A 21,305-nucleotide genomic window follows, 5' to 3' on the forward strand; every position below is an offset into this window, starting at 1 on the left:
GGATGACAGTACGGGACATGCCTTAAACTCGGGCCGTGTAGGTCTTTGTCGGGAAATCGTCGACCAGCGTCGGAAGAAAGTTATGTCGATCGTATTATCGAGTCCTCTCTCGAGAAGATCTCGGATTGTACTAAATGAACGGTGTCCAATTTAACTCCTAGAAGACGCGTTAGGGCGTTTACCACAAAAAACCCATTTGAAACACCACCGCTCTTCGAGAACACTTCTCTTAATGCCTCGCCTAGTATCGGAATACTGCAGTCTCGAAATCTCCAGTGATTGCAAATTCCGCGGTCTTCTGCAAGGCATAGAGAAATTGGATTTAGAAGAAGCTGTGCGTCATAAATAGAGCATGGCAATGCATCAAGCCGGCCCACACATTCAAGCGCTTTACAAAGCGCAGGTCCGGCCACACATGGATTATTGCTGTCATCTCTGGTCTGGCGCATCCCAGTATTGCCATCGTCTCTGACATTTGACCTCTTTCAACGCAGTCGAGGATCCAGTGCTCTGTGAACGGCTAGATCACTTGGCGTTGTCTTCTACCACATTTATCACGGGGTTCCGAAGAGCTGTTTGATCTCCTCCACAGTGTGGTTTTCAAGGAACTTTCCTCCACATACAACCATGCTGTGGAATGAGCTTCCTTATGTGTTTCCAGGACGATAGGACAATGCAACAGTGGGAGGCTCCTTGCACAAGATGCCGGCTAGATTATGGGTACCACAACGGCGCCTATTTCTGTCGTGAAGCAGTAATGTGTAAGCATTGTTGTGTTTCAGTCTGAAGGGCGCCGTAGCTAGTGACATTACTGGGCAAATGAGACTTAACAACTTATGCCTAAAGGTGACGAGCGCAATTGTACGCTCAGATATTTTGTGCTTTTCAAGAATTCTGAGCGGCACTGCATTGTAATGGGCAGGACGTATCAATTACCACCTGAACGTCCTGCTCGTCTCGTCCCGTATTTTCATAAAAAAAATGGCTACCTTCAAAAAGCGCGTACTTTCTAAATAGCCGACAAAGCTCCTGTGATTCCTCTGATGTTACGAAAGAATGTGGGCGGCAGAGAATACTTAACATCGGATGACTCGTACCCTCATTTGTCATCCTCACCATAAAAAACAATCTGTAAATTTTCTATTATCCTGTCTTCTTCCAGGTCAGTTCTCTTACAGCTCGAGTGGGGTTCGTATCAGCGTATCGTCTGATCCTCACGACGATGACTCCACCGACGCCGAAATATCCAAGATCGAGTTTGGCAATCAGTACGAATATGAGGTTAGTGTTTTATGCTGAAGACCATATAAGGGTGAAATAACTATTTTACCCGACCTAAGGTCAGGTCAGAAATATTGTTTAAAAAAAAAATACTATAATATTTCTTTTTCTCATTTTCTAAAGATATCAGAAATATCATCTAGTTAAATAACCTAGAAGGGCAGCGAAGGCAAGATAAATTTATATTTTTGATAGTATTTTGAGAAAACTACGACTGAAACCGTCAAAAAGTGTTATCTGAGCTACATGCATTCAATGTTACACAAATGGTAAATGAAACACCAAACCATTATTCGTTTTTGTTTATTACTCTTGCATGCAAGATCAAATATTTTGACATAATCAGTCTTTGATTAGTCTTAACTTAAAGTAGGTACAAAACTAATAGACATTGGTCTCTTGCGTTACCTTTAGACAATAAATATACAAATATTTTTTAATAAAACTTAATACGTACATAAATATTGCTCTTGTAAATGAATTAAGTATTTATAAAAGCACACTCTCAGCACACCACTAACGCCAGAAGACTAAAGCCCAGTTGTTAGTGACCCTACTAAGCTAGAGGTTCCGGGTTCGAAACCCGGTAGATGTAAACATTTATATGATGATATTATGATTGTATATGTAATTATGTATATCGTATTGAATATATCGTTGTCTTGCATCCATAGTCTTGCCCGGTTTAGGAAAGATAATTTGTGTACAAGTGTGACAATATGATTACAGTTTTTTTATATAATTCTTACTGTTACTTATACTACTAAACAATGTATTAACCAATTTACTGGTAAAGTAATCTGGGTATTGTGTTGTTTGAGCAAACTAGTGATTCGGCTGGTGTCTTATTTTTGGTGGCAGTTTTCGTATTTAAAAAAAAAAACAAAAACTGCGCGCACTGAGAATTGCGATTCATACATACAAGAAACTCAACGGCCATTCTTTACAATGAATGTAGTATTTTACATTAGGTGTAATATACAAAGAAATTAGTTTGTAAGCATCATCTGAATCTGCATCCAATATATGAGTTGTGTTCAAAGTTGAAAGCGTTTTAAGTATCAAATATTTTGTACAAAGTAATAAAGAATAAATTGTTTAAATATAAATTATCGTATATTGGATGCATCAACCTTTTGTGTCAGGATGCTTCGTGAACACGATGGTCGTGATTATTGTCATAATTAGTAATTGCATCCAACAAATACAATTATTCTGTTCTATAAATTATTTGAAATACTCGACTATTTAACGCACAATAAAAAATATCATGAAGAAAGACACTGAAAATATTGTTTTTTTTTTTTTTGGAAAAAATAGGATAGAGGAAAAAAGGGTTTGTAATTTGTTTGTAAAAATTCCCTTATGCCCTTTACATCGCGACCGATACACCTTATAGGAATAATACATTGTTCATCAAGGAAATGTTAGTTATTCCTACGAGGGTGTTGTTTGCATGCAGAATACGAAGCCGAGGGTCTCGATACAACCTAATGAGAATATAACATTGTTCATCTAGGAAATAATAATTATTACTAAGAAGGTCCCCCAAAAAACCCCATTTGTCGTATCACCGCTCTTCGACAACACTTCTAAGCCTCGCCTAGTATCGGAATACTGGGTCTCCACCTGATTCCTGCCGCCGCATTCCACCTTCGCACGACACGCCACAAGTTAGGATATCATCCTCACCATCTGAATGTGTGGCGCTCCTCCACAGTGCGGTTTTCAAGGAACTTTCTTCCACGTACTACAAAGCTGTGGAATGAGCTTCCTTGTGCGGTGTTTCCGGGACGATACGACATGGGTACCTTCAAAAAAGCGCGTACACCTTCCATAAAGGCCGGCAACGCTCCTGTGATTCCTCTGGTGTTGCAAGGGATTGTGGGCGGCGGTGATCACTTAACAACAGGTGACCCGTACGCTCGTTTGTCCTCCTATTCCATAAAAAAAAGGTGCTCTTTGAATGCACAAGGCTCAGCTGAGGGTTTAAATACACCCTAATTGAATCGCAATTTACCGCGGGTACTAACATTTTATGAAATAAATTCTATCAAAGATATGAAGTCTAACGTATTGTAACTCTGTTATTGTTACAGGTGAACATGCGAAATAAAAAGAAGAGACCATTAGGACAGTGTGATGGTGGGCTGGAGCAGGAACGACCCATGTCCTGGGAGGGAGAGCTATCTGACTCGGATATGGTTATAGACACTAGCGTTAACAATGGTAGGTTGTTATCACGACTATATGGCAGACTGTGTTTCTCCGGAGCATAAAAATAATAGGGAAGTCCGAGTGTTGCAAGTGGCTACTAAGAACATTTACCAGTTAGAGGCTCCTTTGCACAGGATACCGGCTAGATTATGGGTATGGTACCCATAAACGGCGCATATTTCTGCCGTGAAGCAGTTATGTGTAAATATTATTGTGTTTCGGTCTGAAGGGCGCCGTAGCTAGTGAAAGTACTGGGGAAATGAGACTTAACATTATATGTCTCAACGTGACTAGCGCAAATGTAGTGCCGCTCAGAATTTTTGGGTTTTTCAATCATTGTGTGTTGCCAGCCAGACTTACGGTACGCAGACGTGGTTGCTAACTATAGGCCTGATGAGAAAGCTCATGGTCGCTTAGAGGGCTAAGGAGAGGTCTATGGCTAACCATAACCATAACGAAAACTCTAAAGTTTTCGCGCGAGATCGAATCAGAAATGAAGAGATCCGTAGGAGAACTAAAGTTACCGATACAACCCAAATGATTGCGGAACTGAAGTGGCATTGGGCAGTGCACATAGTTCGAATGGCGACCACGTACCGGAAGACGTAGTGTTCCAGACGCTCCCCCTATGCCTCTGGAGAACAAGATACTTACATTTGAAGAGATACTCGTAGAATTGCAATCAATTGAAGTCAATTTGTGGTAACTCTTTCAGACGAGACGAGTAACTCAGTGGATCTGCAGTCGTCTCGAGACTCCATTGATACGCTCCGCAACGTGACGATAAAGACAGAGGCGGTGAAGAGTGAACCCTTCCAGAGCCTCGACGATGGCAGAGTCCTGGACCTCAAGTACCCCGCGCCACTCCAGTCTCACCAGCGTAGTCTCAGCATGAATAGGGTACAGACCATTATTTATAAATTCAAAGTCAAATTAACATTATTCAATTAGTCTTAAACTAAGCGCTTTTGAATCGTCATTATAAATATTTCTTTTAATTTACTGAATCTACCATATTATGTTCGGAAAAATAGAACTCGTGAGAAGAACATACAAGAAACTCAACGGCCACTCTTTTCAATTAAATAGAGTATTTTAAAATAGCTGTAATATACAAAACAAATTATTATAAATCGTGTTTGCTAAAACCGTTTTAATATCAAATAATATATTACATAAAAAGTTATAAAGTGTATAGATATTAATTATGGTATATTGGATGCATAAAGCTTTTGAGCTTGAATTCATTGTTTGTGTAAGGATGGTTCGTTCACATGATGATCGTTATTCCTGTCATTATTGGTAATCGCATCCAAAAAATACAATGATTTTTTAACTATAACAGGTCGACTTGAAACTGAACATAAAGAAATTAACATATAACAATAATGATTTTTACTCACCAAGATCAGAGATAAATAAACTCTTTAATCATTGTTTAAAAAAAAAGTAAATAATGGTTGAATTATTTTAATTTTGCAAGTTATACTTCTTTTGGCGTGTTAAAGAAAAATTATCAGAGTGAATTTGTACGATGCGCGCGCACACCGTCACGTGAATACGACACCCTGATGTTAGCTGGTCAACTAGACCATTTGTATCAAACTTCAGCTACCAAGCCTCTTGTAACTCATATGTCTACTGAACCACAACCATTGGACGATATCTAAAATAAAATTCAATATTAAATTTACATACGTGATTAAAAAAAATCTTTCTTGTTCTGTTAAAGTAATTTAATTATATTCAATTACACAGTATTTTAACTAAATTTATATATAAATAATAATATTTTCATTAGTTGTATTTAATACCTTCTTTATTACATTCATAATATTGTTTTATCTATATGTATATTATGACTGTTCATTGTCAGTACATTTATGTAAAATTAATATACGTTCACAAAAATCGTCACCTTTTTGCTCTTAATAGTGATTTTCATTATTATAACACTAGAAAAAAGGGATTGCTTGTAACTAATTCTAGTAGGCTTCATAAGATACATATAAGCTTTAAGGGTAAATGTATACACTTTTATAATAAAGACCCAGCCATTCTTCAGGCATTATCTTTAAATAAATTTACATGATGTATAAAAAAAAATGGCTTTGTCGTAAATCCTATTACATCACAGCTGAATATTTAAGTGATCGGACAGCCTGGGACTAGACTATGATTATTTTATAGCAATAGCAATGACAATACAATATTGTATATTTTTATTGTTTCCGAAGCGGTAGTAGTATCTAGTATATTAGAAATGACATCACAAAGAATTCTAACGGAATCAATTTTGAGAAAATAAATGCTTTTTACTATTTAGGAATAATTTTTTTTATGGATGTTTGTTTTAGTAAGCTAAAGAAGAATAACTATTATCTTGTAATATATGTTGATATGTGGTATTCGTGTTAGTTTTCTGTGCTTCTATATTATGTAAACGTATTCTTTCATGCCAAATCTCACACTTTTGTTTAAAGGTTTGTTTTTTTTCACTTTTATGTACAAATTAATGAAACAAAAGTACTGAAATATTGCGACTTGTGTTCTCTCAAAAATGGATTCAATAAGTTGGCAAAAACAACATGGCGTGTAACCGAAAATCGTGACGACATTGCTATAAAATGTCTCTCATACGTTGATTAGAAGTTTCACTTCAAAAATAAATAAATGCAAACGTTAACGAGTGTAGTTAATACGTCACTCCGAATTCACAGTAGATAAGTGAATGCGAGCATTTCATGAACATCCCTACTAATATTATAAATGTTAATTGTAAGTTTGTTTGTTACGCTTTTACGTCGGACCTACTGAACCGCTTTTGATGAAATTTGCTACAGCGATAGACTAGAGCTTAGGAAAGGTCATAGGATATATTTTTTCCCGGAAAAGTCCATGGTTCCCGCGGGATTTGTGAAAATAACTGAAATTCACGTCGATGAGCTATAACTATACCAATAGTTATGGTTTAGTTTCCCATAGCAATCTTCCTCGAAATAAAATTCATATAATATGTTGAGAATGGGACCGAATACGGGAATCGGAAAGGGAATAGGACGTGAGATAATCTTCAATTCCAAACTTGTATATTATTTTTAAAAACCCTTTATCTGCGTGGACGAAGTCGCGGGCATCAGCTAGTATGAAATAAAACCAACTATAAACCATATGACATTTATAACAAATTAGTCTTGTTTTGAAAAATACTAAGCGACAAAGCACATAATAATATTTTAATTACAAATTCAGGCCATAGAAAGTTGACTTATAATTAATGGCGAGATCAGCATTAATATCCTAGACATTGCTAATATCACAAACCTGTTTACGTCTAGACAATATCGTTTGTATAATTGTGTTTGTGAATGGCTAAGTTTAGATTTCGTGTGATAAAGTTCTAATTTGAACGGGCGTACCGTTACAGAGATATGTTTACGTCTGTTATCGAATTTGTGTGTATCTAAATAGCTTATTAGAATGTAAATCAAATGATGTTTTAATTTAATTTGCGTCGTTTTTATGATGTTAAGAGCTGATTAGTTATTGGAATCGATCGGTAAAGCCGTTTAAAAGCTATTCCTCAAAAAATCACATATGATAAAAAAATATCGTAGTTTTTATCACGTCCGAATTGTATTAAAATTAAGCTAGGTCAAGCCCATTCGAATGGCGCCAACCGCAACCGATCAAAAGTTATAAAAGGTTTACATACATCCATACACACACCCACACACACACACACACACACACACACACACACACACAGACACACACATTCATAAATACAGTCAGACGTACGGACACCATCGCGGGAATAGTCAGGGAAGCTTCATAGGATAATAAAACGTCGAGATCTGATGAAAATCGATTTTCGAAAACGGGGTAAAACCAATAACTTACCGAATTTTCGATAATTTTCTTAGCGAGAATTTAAAAGAAATAATTTGAATTGCCACGCCTACCTTGAACCATGAAGGTTCTTAAAACCATTAAGTTATGATAACGATTCTCGCTTCGGGAAACATTCAAGTTGATAAACATAATAGCTTTATGGGTAAATGTATGTACACTATTATAATAAAGTCCCAGCCACTGGTCTGGCATTTTCTATTATTACATTTAATTGTTTTATTAAAAAATGGCTCTGTCGTAAATCCTCCTACTCCACAGCTGAATATCTAAGAGATCCGACAGTATGGGACTATATTATGATTCTTTTATAGCAATAATAATGACAAAATACAATACAATATTTTTTTTTGATTAAAAAACAAATTTGATTAAAAAGAGCGCAACAAAAAAATGCTTGCAGAGTTTCTTGCGCCGCTTCTTCTCTCTCAGAGCACCATTTGTTTCCGAAGCGGTTACTACCGCTACTACTGTGTCTAGTATATTATTAGAAATGACATCAAAAAGAATTCTAAAGGAATTCAAGAAAAATTGTGATTTGAATTCATTCAATTTAAGAAGAAAGAATAAAATGTACGTGCCGTTTAAAAAGATAGATAGAGATAAGGACTCCTTCATAGGTATTCTAGTACAGTATACTAGGACTCACTAAACACAAATTCAAGAAGTATACAATAAAGCTTCTTTAACAAACAAGATAAAATAGTATCGTAGATTATATAGAAGACTAGTGGACCCAACAGACGTTATCCTGTACACACGCCTTAAATTTGAAAAATCGGTCCAGCCGTTAGGAGGAGTTCACTAACATACACATGAGCAGGAGAATTATATAATATGGACGGAATTGAGAATCTAAACCAATCTCAAATTCACTGAAACAAACAAAAAAATCATCAAAATCGGTCCAGCCGTTAGGAGGTAGTTTAATTGTGAATCTAAACCATTCTCGAATCCACCTGAAGACACACACTAATCTCAAATTCACTGGAACACACAAAAATATCATCAAAATAGGTCCAGCCGTTTAGGAGGTAGTACAATTATGAATCTAAACCATCCTCGAATCCACCTGAAGACACACAGAAAGTTTCATCAAAATCGGTCCAGCCGTCTAGGAGGAGTTCAGTGACATACACACGCACACAAGAAATATATATATTAAGACTAGTGGACCCAACAGACGTTGTCCTGTCGGAAATTTCGGACACACGTCTTAAATATGAAAAATCGGTCCAGCCGTTAGGAGGAGTCCACTAAAATACACTATATGGACGGAATTGAGAATCTAAACCAATCTCAAATACACTGGAACACACAAAAATATCATCAAAATCGGTCTAGCCGTTTTGGAGGTAGTTCAATTGTGAATGTAAACCATTCTTGAATCCACCCGAAGACACACATCAATCTCAAATTCACTGGAACACACAAAAATCTCATCAAAATCGGTCCAGCCGTCTAGGAGGAGTTCAGTGACATACACACGCACACAAGAATTATATATATAAAGATAATGATGCATGGATCTTGTCTGTATTGTTTAATACAGTATTAAATAGGTATAAGTTGTTATATGATTAAGATGGGCTGGTAGTTTCTTATCAGTTCTTCTCCCCATGTCAAAGCCCCTTTACGAACTGATGTAGCTTTATGATGTTTACCAAGTGTTGTTGCAATATATGTTATTGTCACTCCTTATGGTATATAATTCTCTATGGGCACATAGCTCTTCGGACAGATGGCCGTTGGGGCAGTAAACTCCTCGAATGGCCACCACGTACCGGAGGACGCAGTGTTGGTAGGTCCACAACAAGATGGACCGACGATCTGGTCAAGATCGCCGGAATACGGTGGATGAGGGCAGCGCAGGACCGATCGTCATGGCGATCTTTGGGGGAGGCCTTTGTCCAGCAGTGGAAGTCTTCCGGATGAAATGATGATGATGGTGGTAAATAAATATAATTGTATTTGTATCTCGTCTCCAGATATCAGTGCTGACGGACACGTCCCCCGTGCCGCTGGCCAGACGGCCCTCCTCCCCCACCAGTAGCGCCAAGTCTCTGGCGCTCTCTGACCAGTACGCGGACTACATGACCACCACTGCAATGCCGACCGTTACATCCAACTCAATGACCGAAGTGCAGAACTTAACCATTAAGAAGGAAACGCACTTGTCAGGTGAGGGTTTCATTTTATTAGCAAAGTGACAGAATGACCACAGACACAAACACTTTGTTTTTTTTTACTAAAATAAGGGACAAGACGAGCAGGACGATGAGCTGATTGTAATTGATACGTCTTGCCCATTACAATGCAGTGCCGCTCAGGATTCTTGAAATAGCCAAAAATTCTGAGCGGCACTTCAGTTGCGCTCGTCACCTTGAGACATAAGATGTTAAGTCACATTTGCACAGTAATTTCACTAGCTACGGTGCCCTTCAGACAGAAACACAGTAATGTTTACACATAACTGCTTCACAGCAAAATATGTAATCAGGCATTCTCAAACTACTGCTTTGCTTGCTCCGCGAGTTCCCTAGCCAGTCGTTACTATACACCTTCACACGATGGCGCGGTTTTGCAATTGACCTTTTTTTTGCAAAATGACTAGGTAACGCGATAGTACGCGTATATAGCCTATTCTATTTTTGTAGCATCTTAAAATAAGCCATGTTTGACATTTGTATTGAAAAAGATATTTATCACCTTACAAATAAATACACTTAAGGTAGTTATTACTTTTACTTTATTTCTGAGGGGCGCCGTAGCTAGTGAAATTACTGGGCACTTACTTATGTCTCAATGTGACGAGCGCAATTGAAGTGCCGCTCAGAATTTTTGGGCTAATCAAGAATCCTGAGCGGCACTGCATTGTAATGGGCAGGGCGTATCAGCTACCGTCGCTGAACGTCCTGCTCGTTGCGTGCCTTATTGTCATAAAAAATGTATAGTGCGACGTAAATGATTTTGTATTTTTTTTTTGATTTGTAACAGCTGCTGTCATGTCGTTTTTAGAACTGAAATGCGAGCCGTTGGGGATGGAGAAACTGTTGGGAGTGCACGGATCCCCGCTTCTAGGTCGGCTTCCTCGTGTGCAATCCAGCGCGAGTACAGATTCTGCAGTACATTCCATGTATGCACACAGGTAAGGGGATTTTATTGTTAACATTATCAGTCTACTCATCAACCTTATAACTCAGTACTAGAAAACATCTTACTTATATGTATATTCGGAATGAAGTAAAACAAAGACGTTCAAAGAGAATAGACCGACATACAATCTATTACTATGAAGTCTGCGTCAACCAATTATTGCAGGGCATATAGGCGTGGCCGGCATGACGCGATCAAAACAAACCAATCACATCACTTCCCGCCAAAAGCGGTATAATAGAACTGTATGTTATATGACTAAGTTCTATGATAATTGTCTTGTTTTAAAGCCCAGAAGCTCTCATGAGTTGGTAGCATTATACACAATACCATACTTTTAAATTATTAAGTAAAGTAAGTAATTTTTAAGCAGGTAATAGCAGTGTAATAAGTGGTATTAAAACACGAATGTGGGTGTGAGTCATAATAGTATCACATGAGTGTTTTTAATACATAATTATCAACAGTTGCATACAAGACTTTATCTCCACCCATAATATGAATCCTCTATAAAAGATTCTGAAACAGTAAGCTTACTGCCAACACTAAAAAAGCCAGTCCCAGTAACCATAATATCATCCAAAAGAGATTTATTATGAAAACGGATGATGACACTCGTTTGGATGATGTCTACAATAATTCTTTTAACATACTACTACACGGCCGTATTATCTCTGGACCTCGCTGAAACGTGAAGCCACCCCCCGTTCAACTTTCATGCTTGGGTATTCTTTTTTATGACAATAAGGGACGAGACGAAGAGGATTAGCTAATGGTATTTGAAAACCTGTTCATTACAATGCATTGCCAATCAGGATTCTTGAAAAATCCAAAAATTCCAAGCGGCACTACATTTGCGCTCTTCACATTGAGACATAAGATGTTAAGTCTCATTTGCTAAGTAATTTCACTAGCTACGGCACCCTTCAGATGCTTACACATTACTGTTTCACGGCAGATGTGTGATCAGGTATTCTCAAACTACTGCTTTGCTTGCAGTGTATACAGCAGCCCCTCCGCAAGTCCCCGAGCCAGTCGTCACTACACACCTTCGTTGTCCAGAAACAACAGTGACGCGTCACATTCCTCGTGCTATTCCTACAGCTCCGAGTTCTCCCCAACTCACTCCCCGGTGCAGGTAACTATTGGTTTTGGTAATAATTTTTTTAAAGAGGGCGCCCGATTTGATAGCTGACGGTCGCTTAGAGGGCAATGGATAGGGCTATTCTCGGAGTTTCCCTGCCAGATCGAATCAGAAATGAGGAGATCCGTAGGAGAACCAAATTCATCGACATAGCCAATGATTGCGAAACTGAAGTGGTAGTGGGCAGGGACATAGTTGGACAGACAGGTAGCCGGTGGCGCTGAAAAGTCCTCGAAAGGCGATCCCCGTACCGGAAGATGCAGTGTTTGTAGGCCCCACAAAATGGACCGACGATCGCCGGAATACGTTTGTTCAGTAGTGGACGTCTTCCGGCTGATGATGATGAAGAGGGGGCAAATGTTTAATAGACTCACGACGTGAGGCGACCCCCCATGGACGTCCTTACAACCAGGGGTCAAGAGATGCATTGCCAGCCTTTAAGGTATATGCTCTATGCTTCAAAATCCCAGAGTCGCATGAGTTCGGGATAACTGCAGCCGGTAATTGATTGAATCACACAGGCTGTGCGAGCCAAGAGGTTTCTCCTTAAACGTGTGAAATATCGCATTTTGACATTAATGTCCGGTGGTGGAGTTCGCCTGCTAGTATCAACCCAAGCAACGATATATGTACGGTAGAAGATGCACACACAACCCACATCTCTTCGCAACGCCAAAGAATCAAGTCGATCGCAGATGACTTGATCGTCAATGATTCGAGCCGCTATTCGTTGTATGCGGCTAAATGAAAGAAGCTGGTACTGAAGGAACCCGCCCAGAGGTGAGAACAGTACTGCCTGCAAGCGCTTCGTATAGTTGCAGGCGGTAGCTTGCAATAAAGTACTGTCTCACACAATCTTTTTAGCGGCCAATTTGGTCGTCTTTTCCAAGTGACTCACTATTTTAACCCCAGAACAATGTAATGCAGGCAACAATAAATCACTGCAACTATCATTCTCAAGAGTGTTGTCATGCAATCACACAGAAACTTAGAGCTACTACTCGGTTAAATCACGAAAATGTACAAATTGTTAACAAACGCGTTGTGTGGGAAAATTTATTATAACGTCAATGATTTAATGATACCACAGACTGGGAATATAGCGATAACCCTCAGGTTCTTTAATTATTAATGTTTATTGTACGAAATTACAAATATTGTAACAAAATAAAAAAAACCAGCTGAGAATCTTGTGCCCGTTCTTCTCAGATCTGCGACATACTTTTTCGAATGGGTGGTTGTCGTTTGATAAGTGATTTTAAATCGTATTTCGAATAAAAATATGATCGTTTCGACCCAGATGAGAACCTAAATTGAGTTTACTTTAAAAAATAAAAACGGTGCTACTGACAACAAGTGAAATATTTAATTCACCATAAGAAGTTTTCACTTCAATCTAAATCTTTCATTTTGGCAGTGGGTTGAAATTTGTTTTAAGGTCGAAAAGGAACGCGATTTTTTAAAATTACCAAATAACGTACACCACAAAAATTTTAGGGTTCCTTTAGCAACGCCTTAGGTTGTTTAAGATAGAGTTATTTAACGTTTTTTTATATAGATGCATAATAAGAGTGAATTGCGTAGCCTTACAAATATTTTGTGTTATGTCTCTAGAGTCGTCACCCCCACGTGGTATATCGAGAAGCTGCCGTATTCCCAGCATCACCTGCTCCTGATGATGACACGGAGCCGATTGATGACAGACTCCACCATCATCAGGGTATCAGCAGACAGCAATTAATCAACAGGTATTGCATATTGAGATGATCTTAAAGTGAATGCAATTTCTGTCAACATCTTCGGAGGATGCCTCGTGTATATTCCAAACACTTGTCAAAGTGGCTAAAGACAAATCTTGGCGGAAATCATCACTCAAGATACATTACTTATAATTACTTATACATTCAGGCTGGGTTGCACCCAACTTTAGCAATAACAAACATTTTAACCGTAAGCAGTAACCGTCCAATCTTCGCCGGTTACAGCTATTCAAAACTTTTAAATAAATATTCGATATTGACTTAATATTTCAAGGTTCAAAGTTAAACTTTAACAATGCCAAGGAATATGATGGAATACATTCCGCAGTCTATGTTACTGTTAACGATAAATTTGACGTAACCCTTAACAATAACAGCTAATATGATGCAACCCCGCCTTAGATAATTATGGATTTACGCAAAATAACACCTTATTAATATATTACTATAATTAATGAACACCTTGTTTTTTTATCAGTCCCTGCCCAATTTGCGGTGACAAAATAAGCGGCTTCCATTACGGCATATTCTCGTGCGAGTCGTGCAAGGGGTTCTTCAAGAGAACCGTGCAGAACAGAAAGAACTACATGTGCTTACGAGGCGGTAACTGTCCTGTCACTGTTGCGACCAGGAAGAAATGCCCGGCTTGTCGGTTCGACAAGTGTCTGGGGTGCGGCATGAAGCTGGAAGGTGAGTAATCAACGAGATGTGCAGGCCGTTTATATGTCAAAAGAGAGATATAAGATGTCAAGTCTTATTTGCCCAATAAATTCACTAGGTACGGCGCCTTTTAGACCAAAACACAGTAATGCTTACACATTACTGCTTCAAAGCAGAAATAGGCGCCGTTGTGATACCCATAATCTAGCCGGCATCTTGTGCAAAGGAGCCTCTTACTGGTAGATGTCGTGACAAGGATTGAAAAAGTTATGCAGAAATGGTTTGGACACGTGGAGCGAATGAGTGAAGAAAAACCGGAACCGACATGTATGAAAAGAATAGTGAATGTACAGGAAGCACGTGATGTTTGTAAGGATAGAAGCAAGTGTTGTTCTGTTGTCTCGGTCTACCACGACGGGAACAAGGCGCGAGTGCGTGTGTTTGTGTGAACCAATTATGGTTCGACTTCGTTCGTTCAAGTTTTGATCTGCATTCTACATCTACCAATTAAAGTTTCAGTGCGGCTGTTTACATGAACGATTTTGTTGGTTGGTTGAACGTGGTGTGACATTAATTAATTATTAACAATATTAAAAAAGTTCTATAAATAATTTAAAACTTTATTTTCAATCAAATTAAAATTTTACACAATGTTACTATTCTTGGCCCTCCCCCCACGTGTCACGTAATTCATGGAATCGATTTTAATATGACATAGACAATTCGTGCTAACGTTGTGCAAGAAATTGTATGAAGAATTAAAATTATCTAAAAGTGAACGTTTCTCTGCACATTGAAATTCAATAACATTTAACCAATGGTTAACTGTCAGCTGTATTAACATGCTGAAATACCTAGTACATAAATATTACCTAGTAAATCCCATAAATACTGAAACAAACAAAAACAAAACTATTACAAATAACATTGATTACTTTTACAGTGTATTAGTTTAACATATAAATATAAAACAATTTAAAATACTCATTCGAAGTGGTCTCCATTGCCTGCAATACAGTCCTTTAAACATTGAGGCCACTTATCAATACGAGCACGAAATCTTTCCATCGGAAAATTCTTCGGTGTTATTTTCATCTTCCGAGATAAAATCTTTTGCTTTCGGAATGGATTTCTTCGAAGTCATTCCCTTACTGCTTTGAGCACCTTTTTCGTACGAATACTACGTGGACGGCCAGATCTTTCCCTGTCACAAACAGAGGTCTCATTGGACATTTTACTAATACCAAGCCCATGGAGAGTTTTAAAAATTTGCATTTGGCTGCATACCTACTATGTGTAATGCAATCACAGCGATTCGGTTCTCTTTATCATCCCACTCCATTTTAATATCGCAAAATATTGTACAATGTATTGGCGGCTAAATGAGAAAACTCAATGAACAATCATATAAAAAGGACAGATTCCAAATTCAAATGTAATATTTTTTAATTGTAAGAGTATGTATGGCCAGACTAAGTAAGTATTAACACAAATATCATAATTGTCTTCATTATTTTGTACCTTAGCTGTTAAAGTATAAGGTGTGTAATGCGTTGCAGCAATACGCGAGGACCGCACGCGCGGCGGCCGCTCCACGTACCAGTGCTCGTACTCTCTGTCGGGCGCCGCGTCCACGGGCTCGCTGCTGTCGGCGCATGCGCCCGCCACCTTGCGCCACGCCTCCAGCCTCACATGCGTAAGTGATGTTCAACACGATGACACTGAGATCTTTACAACATACATTTATATTAGCAATCTAATCAATCATTGATTTGGTATTTATAGTTATTTGACAGCTGAGATTATGCTGAGCTTAAGCTAAGACTGCTCAATAGAAAGGTCAAGCGCGCGTTTCATTATACACAGTACATTGTGGATTATTATTAAACAAACATTTTCAGCAGAAAGTATACTACATTATAACAGTACCCAAAACTTATCTTATTATTAGTTTTATTAAAAAAAGTGGATATCGTGGAATGATTTATACGAAATGCGGGCTTGTTAACTTATTTGACACAACGCATTTTTAGATGCGTGACAGCAGACAAACGTCGAACAAAAGCTGTTGTGATGACGCAAGGAACTGTTGATCTCCTTTTTGTTCGGCTTATAATCTGATTTTTTCCTAAGTCCTCGTTATGGTGGACTTAAGCTTCGCTCGCTCTTATAGTGATGTTTAAGACACACTTTGACTTTACTCTCTAGATAAGTCTGAGTGAAGTCTAAGTACGGTTTGTAGATGTCAGCCTGAGTCACACCACACACTAGATTCTTTGTATGTATATATATATATATATATATATACACCTGTTAATCTGAATAACAAACAAGCTTACTAGCGAGTGGTATGTGACAGAAATATTTCTGAACATTGCATTATCGTGTGAAATATTTTTTAAGAAATATATTACTTTTTAGTACCAAAAAAGCAGAGTTAACAACTAGACTGAAAAGTAGAATTAACAACTAGACTGAAAATAATTCTCAAAAATTGTCTGAAGCAATACTCTGCCTACGCATGTATTAGGCATAGTTTTGGTTCAATTGTGCGTCGACCGCACTTTAAATACAACGCCACGCAATAACAGTGTTCAGCGAAAATTTGTCCAAATAACATCAATTATCCACACCTTAAAAGGAAGGAGTGTCGAAAAGTGCCACTTTAAATTAACAAATTAACTAATTTATGTATGAGAAGCTAGTTTATATCATAGATACGCACTACTTAAAATTCATAATATTAAATTTTTTTAAATATTGCAGGTAAATGGCCCAGCATCGTACAGCAGTAGAGGGGAGTCAAGTAACAGCCGACTCACGCCTGACATACCGCCATTATTGCAGGTGAGCCATTTTGTTTTAAGCATTATCATCATCAGCCGGAACACGTGCATAGCTGGACAAAGATCTCCACGACAATCGGTCCTGCGCTGCCCACATCCAACGTATTCCGGCGATCTTGACCAGATCGTCGGTCCATCTTGTGGGGGGCCTACCAACACTGCGTCTTCCAGTACTATTCTGTATTATGCTACCAAATCATGAGGCGATGTGATTGGTTTATTTAGATCACGTCATGGACGCCACGCCCATATACCCGCGAAAACTGATTGACATTAAATGTATTTGTTTTATGATATGTCACTACTTAAATCAAAATAACATTGTTATATGGGAATACGATGAATAGAGCGAATTCGCCTAAAACACGCCACGTGTTTAAGAGATGGCCCATTATGAAACCGACTACTGAAACGCGATGTCTGTATACTTATATTATGCAATTCTTCTCCATAGGAAATAATGGATGTGGAACATTTATGGCAATACAACGAGTCAGAGCTGAACCGACTTGGCAAGTCGACGGGCACTCCGTCCGCCAACCCACTCTTGGCTGCAAGTGGAATTACCGCGCAGAACTCTAGCGCTGACTTCCTGGCAGACCTGTGCAATATCGCAGACCATAGACTATACAAGATTGTCAAATGGTGCAAGAGTTTGCCGCTCTTCAAGAATATATCGGTGAGTGATTTTACTAAATTAAACTTTTATTACATAGCCTCAAATTTTTTCTTCCATCTATCGCATGTACATACATTTACAGACGGACGCTGCGTAGGGGTCAATTCATTAATTTCAACTCCTGTGTTAAAGGGGGGCTGAATGGCGGCGTCATTTTTTATTAGCTTTAAAATCGTTTATGAGAACTTTCTTGATCTTTTCACCTATTTATTTAAATGTAATCGTATCAAAATTATAATAAGAATATGTTGAATTAGTAGAAAAGTTATTAATATCAAAAGTTATTTACCATCTTCGGAAAAGGTTGAGCACGTTTTTCTTAAGCAGCTTTTTAAATGAGAAGCAGTGGCGAGAAAATTATTGACATTCTTTTAAATCAATAATTACAGTTTCATGATTTTACAAACTATTATCCACGTCACCTCTTATAAAAGAAAAAACAGACGAATCATCAACTCAAAATATTTTAAGTAGATTGTCCAAAATAATTAATGCTTATATAAGAAAATTAGTTTATGCCACGGTATACAATAATATACCTACTCCGCCTGGTACTGTCCAGTGAAACAACGCTATAGGTGTGAGCGACAAGACCATAGCGATCAAATGGCGAGCTGTCAGTATGACACTAATTGTGAATGTGATGTCTTGCCACTGTGTGCGATTGAATTACCCGAGCAAAACATGTTATTAATAAAGCAATTATGAACTAACAATTCAATAAATTAATTAATTTAAATATAAATAGATGAATCACATGAGTTAGTAATTAGTTAATCTAGTTAGTAATTTATTTTATTTTCATTAACTCAATGAGGAGGTACCTAAATTTAGTGAAAAGGACAATCAATGGTAACTCTTATCGTATCGTAGTATTTGGCCATTTTGGGACGAGAATACCAGGAAAGGAGTATATGAATATACCATGGATTATGCTTTAAATTATGCTTCAAACGAAAAACTGTTGATTGAAACAGATCGACGACCAGATTTGTTTGCTGATAAACAGCTGGTGTGAGCTGCTTGTGCTGTCGTGCTGTTACCGCGGAGTGAGCACCCCGGGGGAGGTGCGCGTCGGAGGGGGGAGGGGCATCACGCTGCATCAAAGTGCAAAGTAAGTGTTATTAGTTTATGGCCTGATAGTAAAAACTTAGATAAAATATAAGTCTATGTTTAGTTTTTATGTCCTCCGCGTTTTAATAGTAGATTAGTAGCAAAGGGCTGAAAGACATCAATTGCAGCCCGAAATATTTAAGCGCACGAGCGCAGCGAGAGTGCCAATAGTTCGAGGGTGCAATTGATGCTTACACCCGAGCTAACTACATACATATTTACATCTCGATTGTGAGGTAAGTAGAAAAAAACTGGCATTACAATAATAAAATATTGTTAATTGCTGCTTCAGCTTCCATTTTCATTGAATCGGGAGTGCAGCATATATCTTCATCACTTGCAGAACTCATGTTTTTTTCGTAATTAGCACGTAATCATAAAAAAATCCCAAAAACAAACAATATTTAAAATAAAAGTTTTCTATTCCCGCCTTTTTTCATCTGTTTTTTTAATTATTTTTTCAAGAACGAAATTGAGCTTTGCCGTTCGATATTTAAAATTGATGACTATTATACTCATACGAAGGCAAGACTGAATAGCGATGCGCTTCTTTTGTAATTGGTCTGAATGCATGTTGTCTATTGCCAGTATGATGGTTAGATGTACGTGAACTTTTTGAAAGAGTGAAGATTTTTTTTAATTACTCACCGCCCTAGGGCTTTTCAAGCTATATTATTACCCTAGAGCGCTAATCGGTCACCTACAAGCCCCATTTGGGGGTAATAAGGACCCACGTGCCACATATCTGATTAGATTCAAAATTATGAATTATTTTTCACAGATACGGTTTGACGCCTTGTATAGAACGTATGCTGAGTTTCACCGACCACCTGAGGAGGTTACGAGTTGATAGATACGAATACGTCGCTCTCAAGGTTATCGTACTGCTCACTTCAGGTAATTTCACATATAGTGATAGTGATGACCATAATCATGTGTGTCAATAAATTTAAACAATGCTTTAAGTTTACGATCTTACACTAGATGAATATGATGATAAAATTATTTTATAAATTTTTAATCAATTTAACCTAATAATTAAATTACAAATTTTTGTTCTGCCTTTCTTCAACACACATGTCTAAAACATTTTTCGCCATTTATCGTGCTTGGCGATGAATATAAACTCGTTTCTTTTGGAACAGAACCTGATGGACTTGGATTAGTCATTATTAATTAAAAAAAATAACACAGGATCGTAATTTCAGAATTAACGTGAGAGTAACAGACTACTACACTGTAGGCGCACTAGGCGAGACGTGCGTTCGAATTTGGTAGTAAATGAATAGTGGCTGAGATGATGATAAATAGATTTCAATAAAGAACATTGACGTAGTTTAAACATCAAGACTAGATTTATGTCGAATTTTAATCAAGAACATTGACGTACTATAAACAACAATACTCACAATCGCCTATTAAAAAGGCTTCAAAAATGTCTGTTAATTTAAAAGGGCACTTACCTGAACTACGACACTCCATCCTTTTTAAGTTTGAATATGCTGTTATTTGGACAGGTTTTCACTGAAAACTGTTTTTGCGTGGCGCTATATTCAAAGCGCGGTCGAAACACAACTGAACGAAAGCCCTGCCTAGTAGACGCGCAGGCAGAGTTTTGTTTCAGACAATTTTTGAGCGTGATTGTTAGTCTAGATGTTTATTGTACGTGAATAGGAATTCACTTTAAAAGGTAATGAATACATTTAGTAATAAGAACTTTGTAACATAGTATAATTACTATTTAAATATTGAAATTGCCACTGGTGAGTCTCAATAAATAACTAAATAAATGAGAAAAAGGCCTTAGCTATCCTTATGTCTAAAGATGAATGCCTAGCGTGTAATAGTCGAGGATCTAGGGTCCATTTTTGCTCTTGATTACTATCAAGTTTCAATTTTCCGTGAGTATCTTCATTTTGATGCGTAAGTAATTGAGTTAGCAAAACGTTTCTCATAACGACAGATGCACCGGAGTTGCGCGAAGCAGAGAAAGTGCGAGCATCACAAGAGAAGGCGCTGGCTGCCTTGCAAGCGTATACTGCGTCACATTCCCCTGACACTCCGGCCAAGTTCGGTGAACTCCTGCTGCGTATCCCTGAGCTGCAGCGAACTTGCCAGGTAAATGAGAACTAACTAATCTAAATAACTGAGAACTTTCTGGATGACATTTGCATTATTTATATTCCAGGAAATGGAAACGACCAGTAGGAGGCTCCTTTGCACCAGTGGGAGGCTCCTTGTCCAAGCAGGAATGTGTAAACATTATTGTGTTTCGATCTGAAGGGCGCCGTAGCTAGTAAAATTACTGGGCAAATGAGACTTGACATCTTACGTCTCCAGATGACGAGCGCAATAGTAGTGCCGCTTAGAACTTTTGCGTTTTTTAAAAATCCTGAGCGGCACTGGATTGTGATGGGCAGGGCGTATCAATTACTATCAGCTGAACGTGCTGCTCGTCTCGTCTCTTCTTTTCATAAAAGAAAAACTCTTAAAACTTTTTCCGAGCATGGGTAAAAATAAATACTGAAATAAAGAGT

At 38.0% G+C, this 21,305-nt stretch overlaps 1 protein-coding gene across 2 annotated transcripts in view; it reads left to right on the top strand.

The window, feature by feature from the left end:
- The window catches only part of LOC126964642 (nuclear hormone receptor FTZ-F1 beta), a 67,963-nt gene that overhangs the window by 35,944 nt on the left and 10,714 nt on the right, over window positions 1-21,305 (top strand). For both annotated transcript variants that reach the window (XM_050807877.1, XM_050807878.1), the window contains exons 3-16: window positions 1,163-1,281; window positions 3,381-3,510; window positions 4,214-4,398; window positions 9,399-9,591; window positions 10,429-10,558; window positions 11,566-11,704; window positions 13,325-13,458; window positions 13,949-14,160; window positions 15,690-15,826; window positions 16,897-16,977; window positions 17,431-17,655; window positions 18,633-18,769; window positions 19,550-19,665; window positions 20,732-20,886. In XM_050807877.1, coding sequence (XP_050663834.1) covers window positions 1,163-1,281; window positions 3,381-3,510; window positions 4,214-4,398; window positions 9,399-9,591; window positions 10,429-10,558; window positions 11,566-11,704; window positions 13,325-13,458; window positions 13,949-14,160; window positions 15,690-15,826; window positions 16,897-16,977; window positions 17,431-17,655; window positions 18,633-18,769; window positions 19,550-19,665; window positions 20,732-20,886 — 2,093 coding nt within the window. The remainder of the gene's footprint in view (window positions 1-1,162; window positions 1,282-3,380; window positions 3,511-4,213; window positions 4,399-9,398; window positions 9,592-10,428; window positions 10,559-11,565; window positions 11,705-13,324; window positions 13,459-13,948; window positions 14,161-15,689; window positions 15,827-16,896; window positions 16,978-17,430; window positions 17,656-18,632; window positions 18,770-19,549; window positions 19,666-20,731; window positions 20,887-21,305) is intronic.

The sequence above is a fragment of the Leptidea sinapis genome, chromosome 5 (assembly GCF_905404315.1).
Source record: "Leptidea sinapis chromosome 5, ilLepSina1.1, whole genome shotgun sequence".
NCBI lineage: Eukaryota > Metazoa > Arthropoda > Insecta > Lepidoptera > Pieridae > Leptidea > Leptidea sinapis.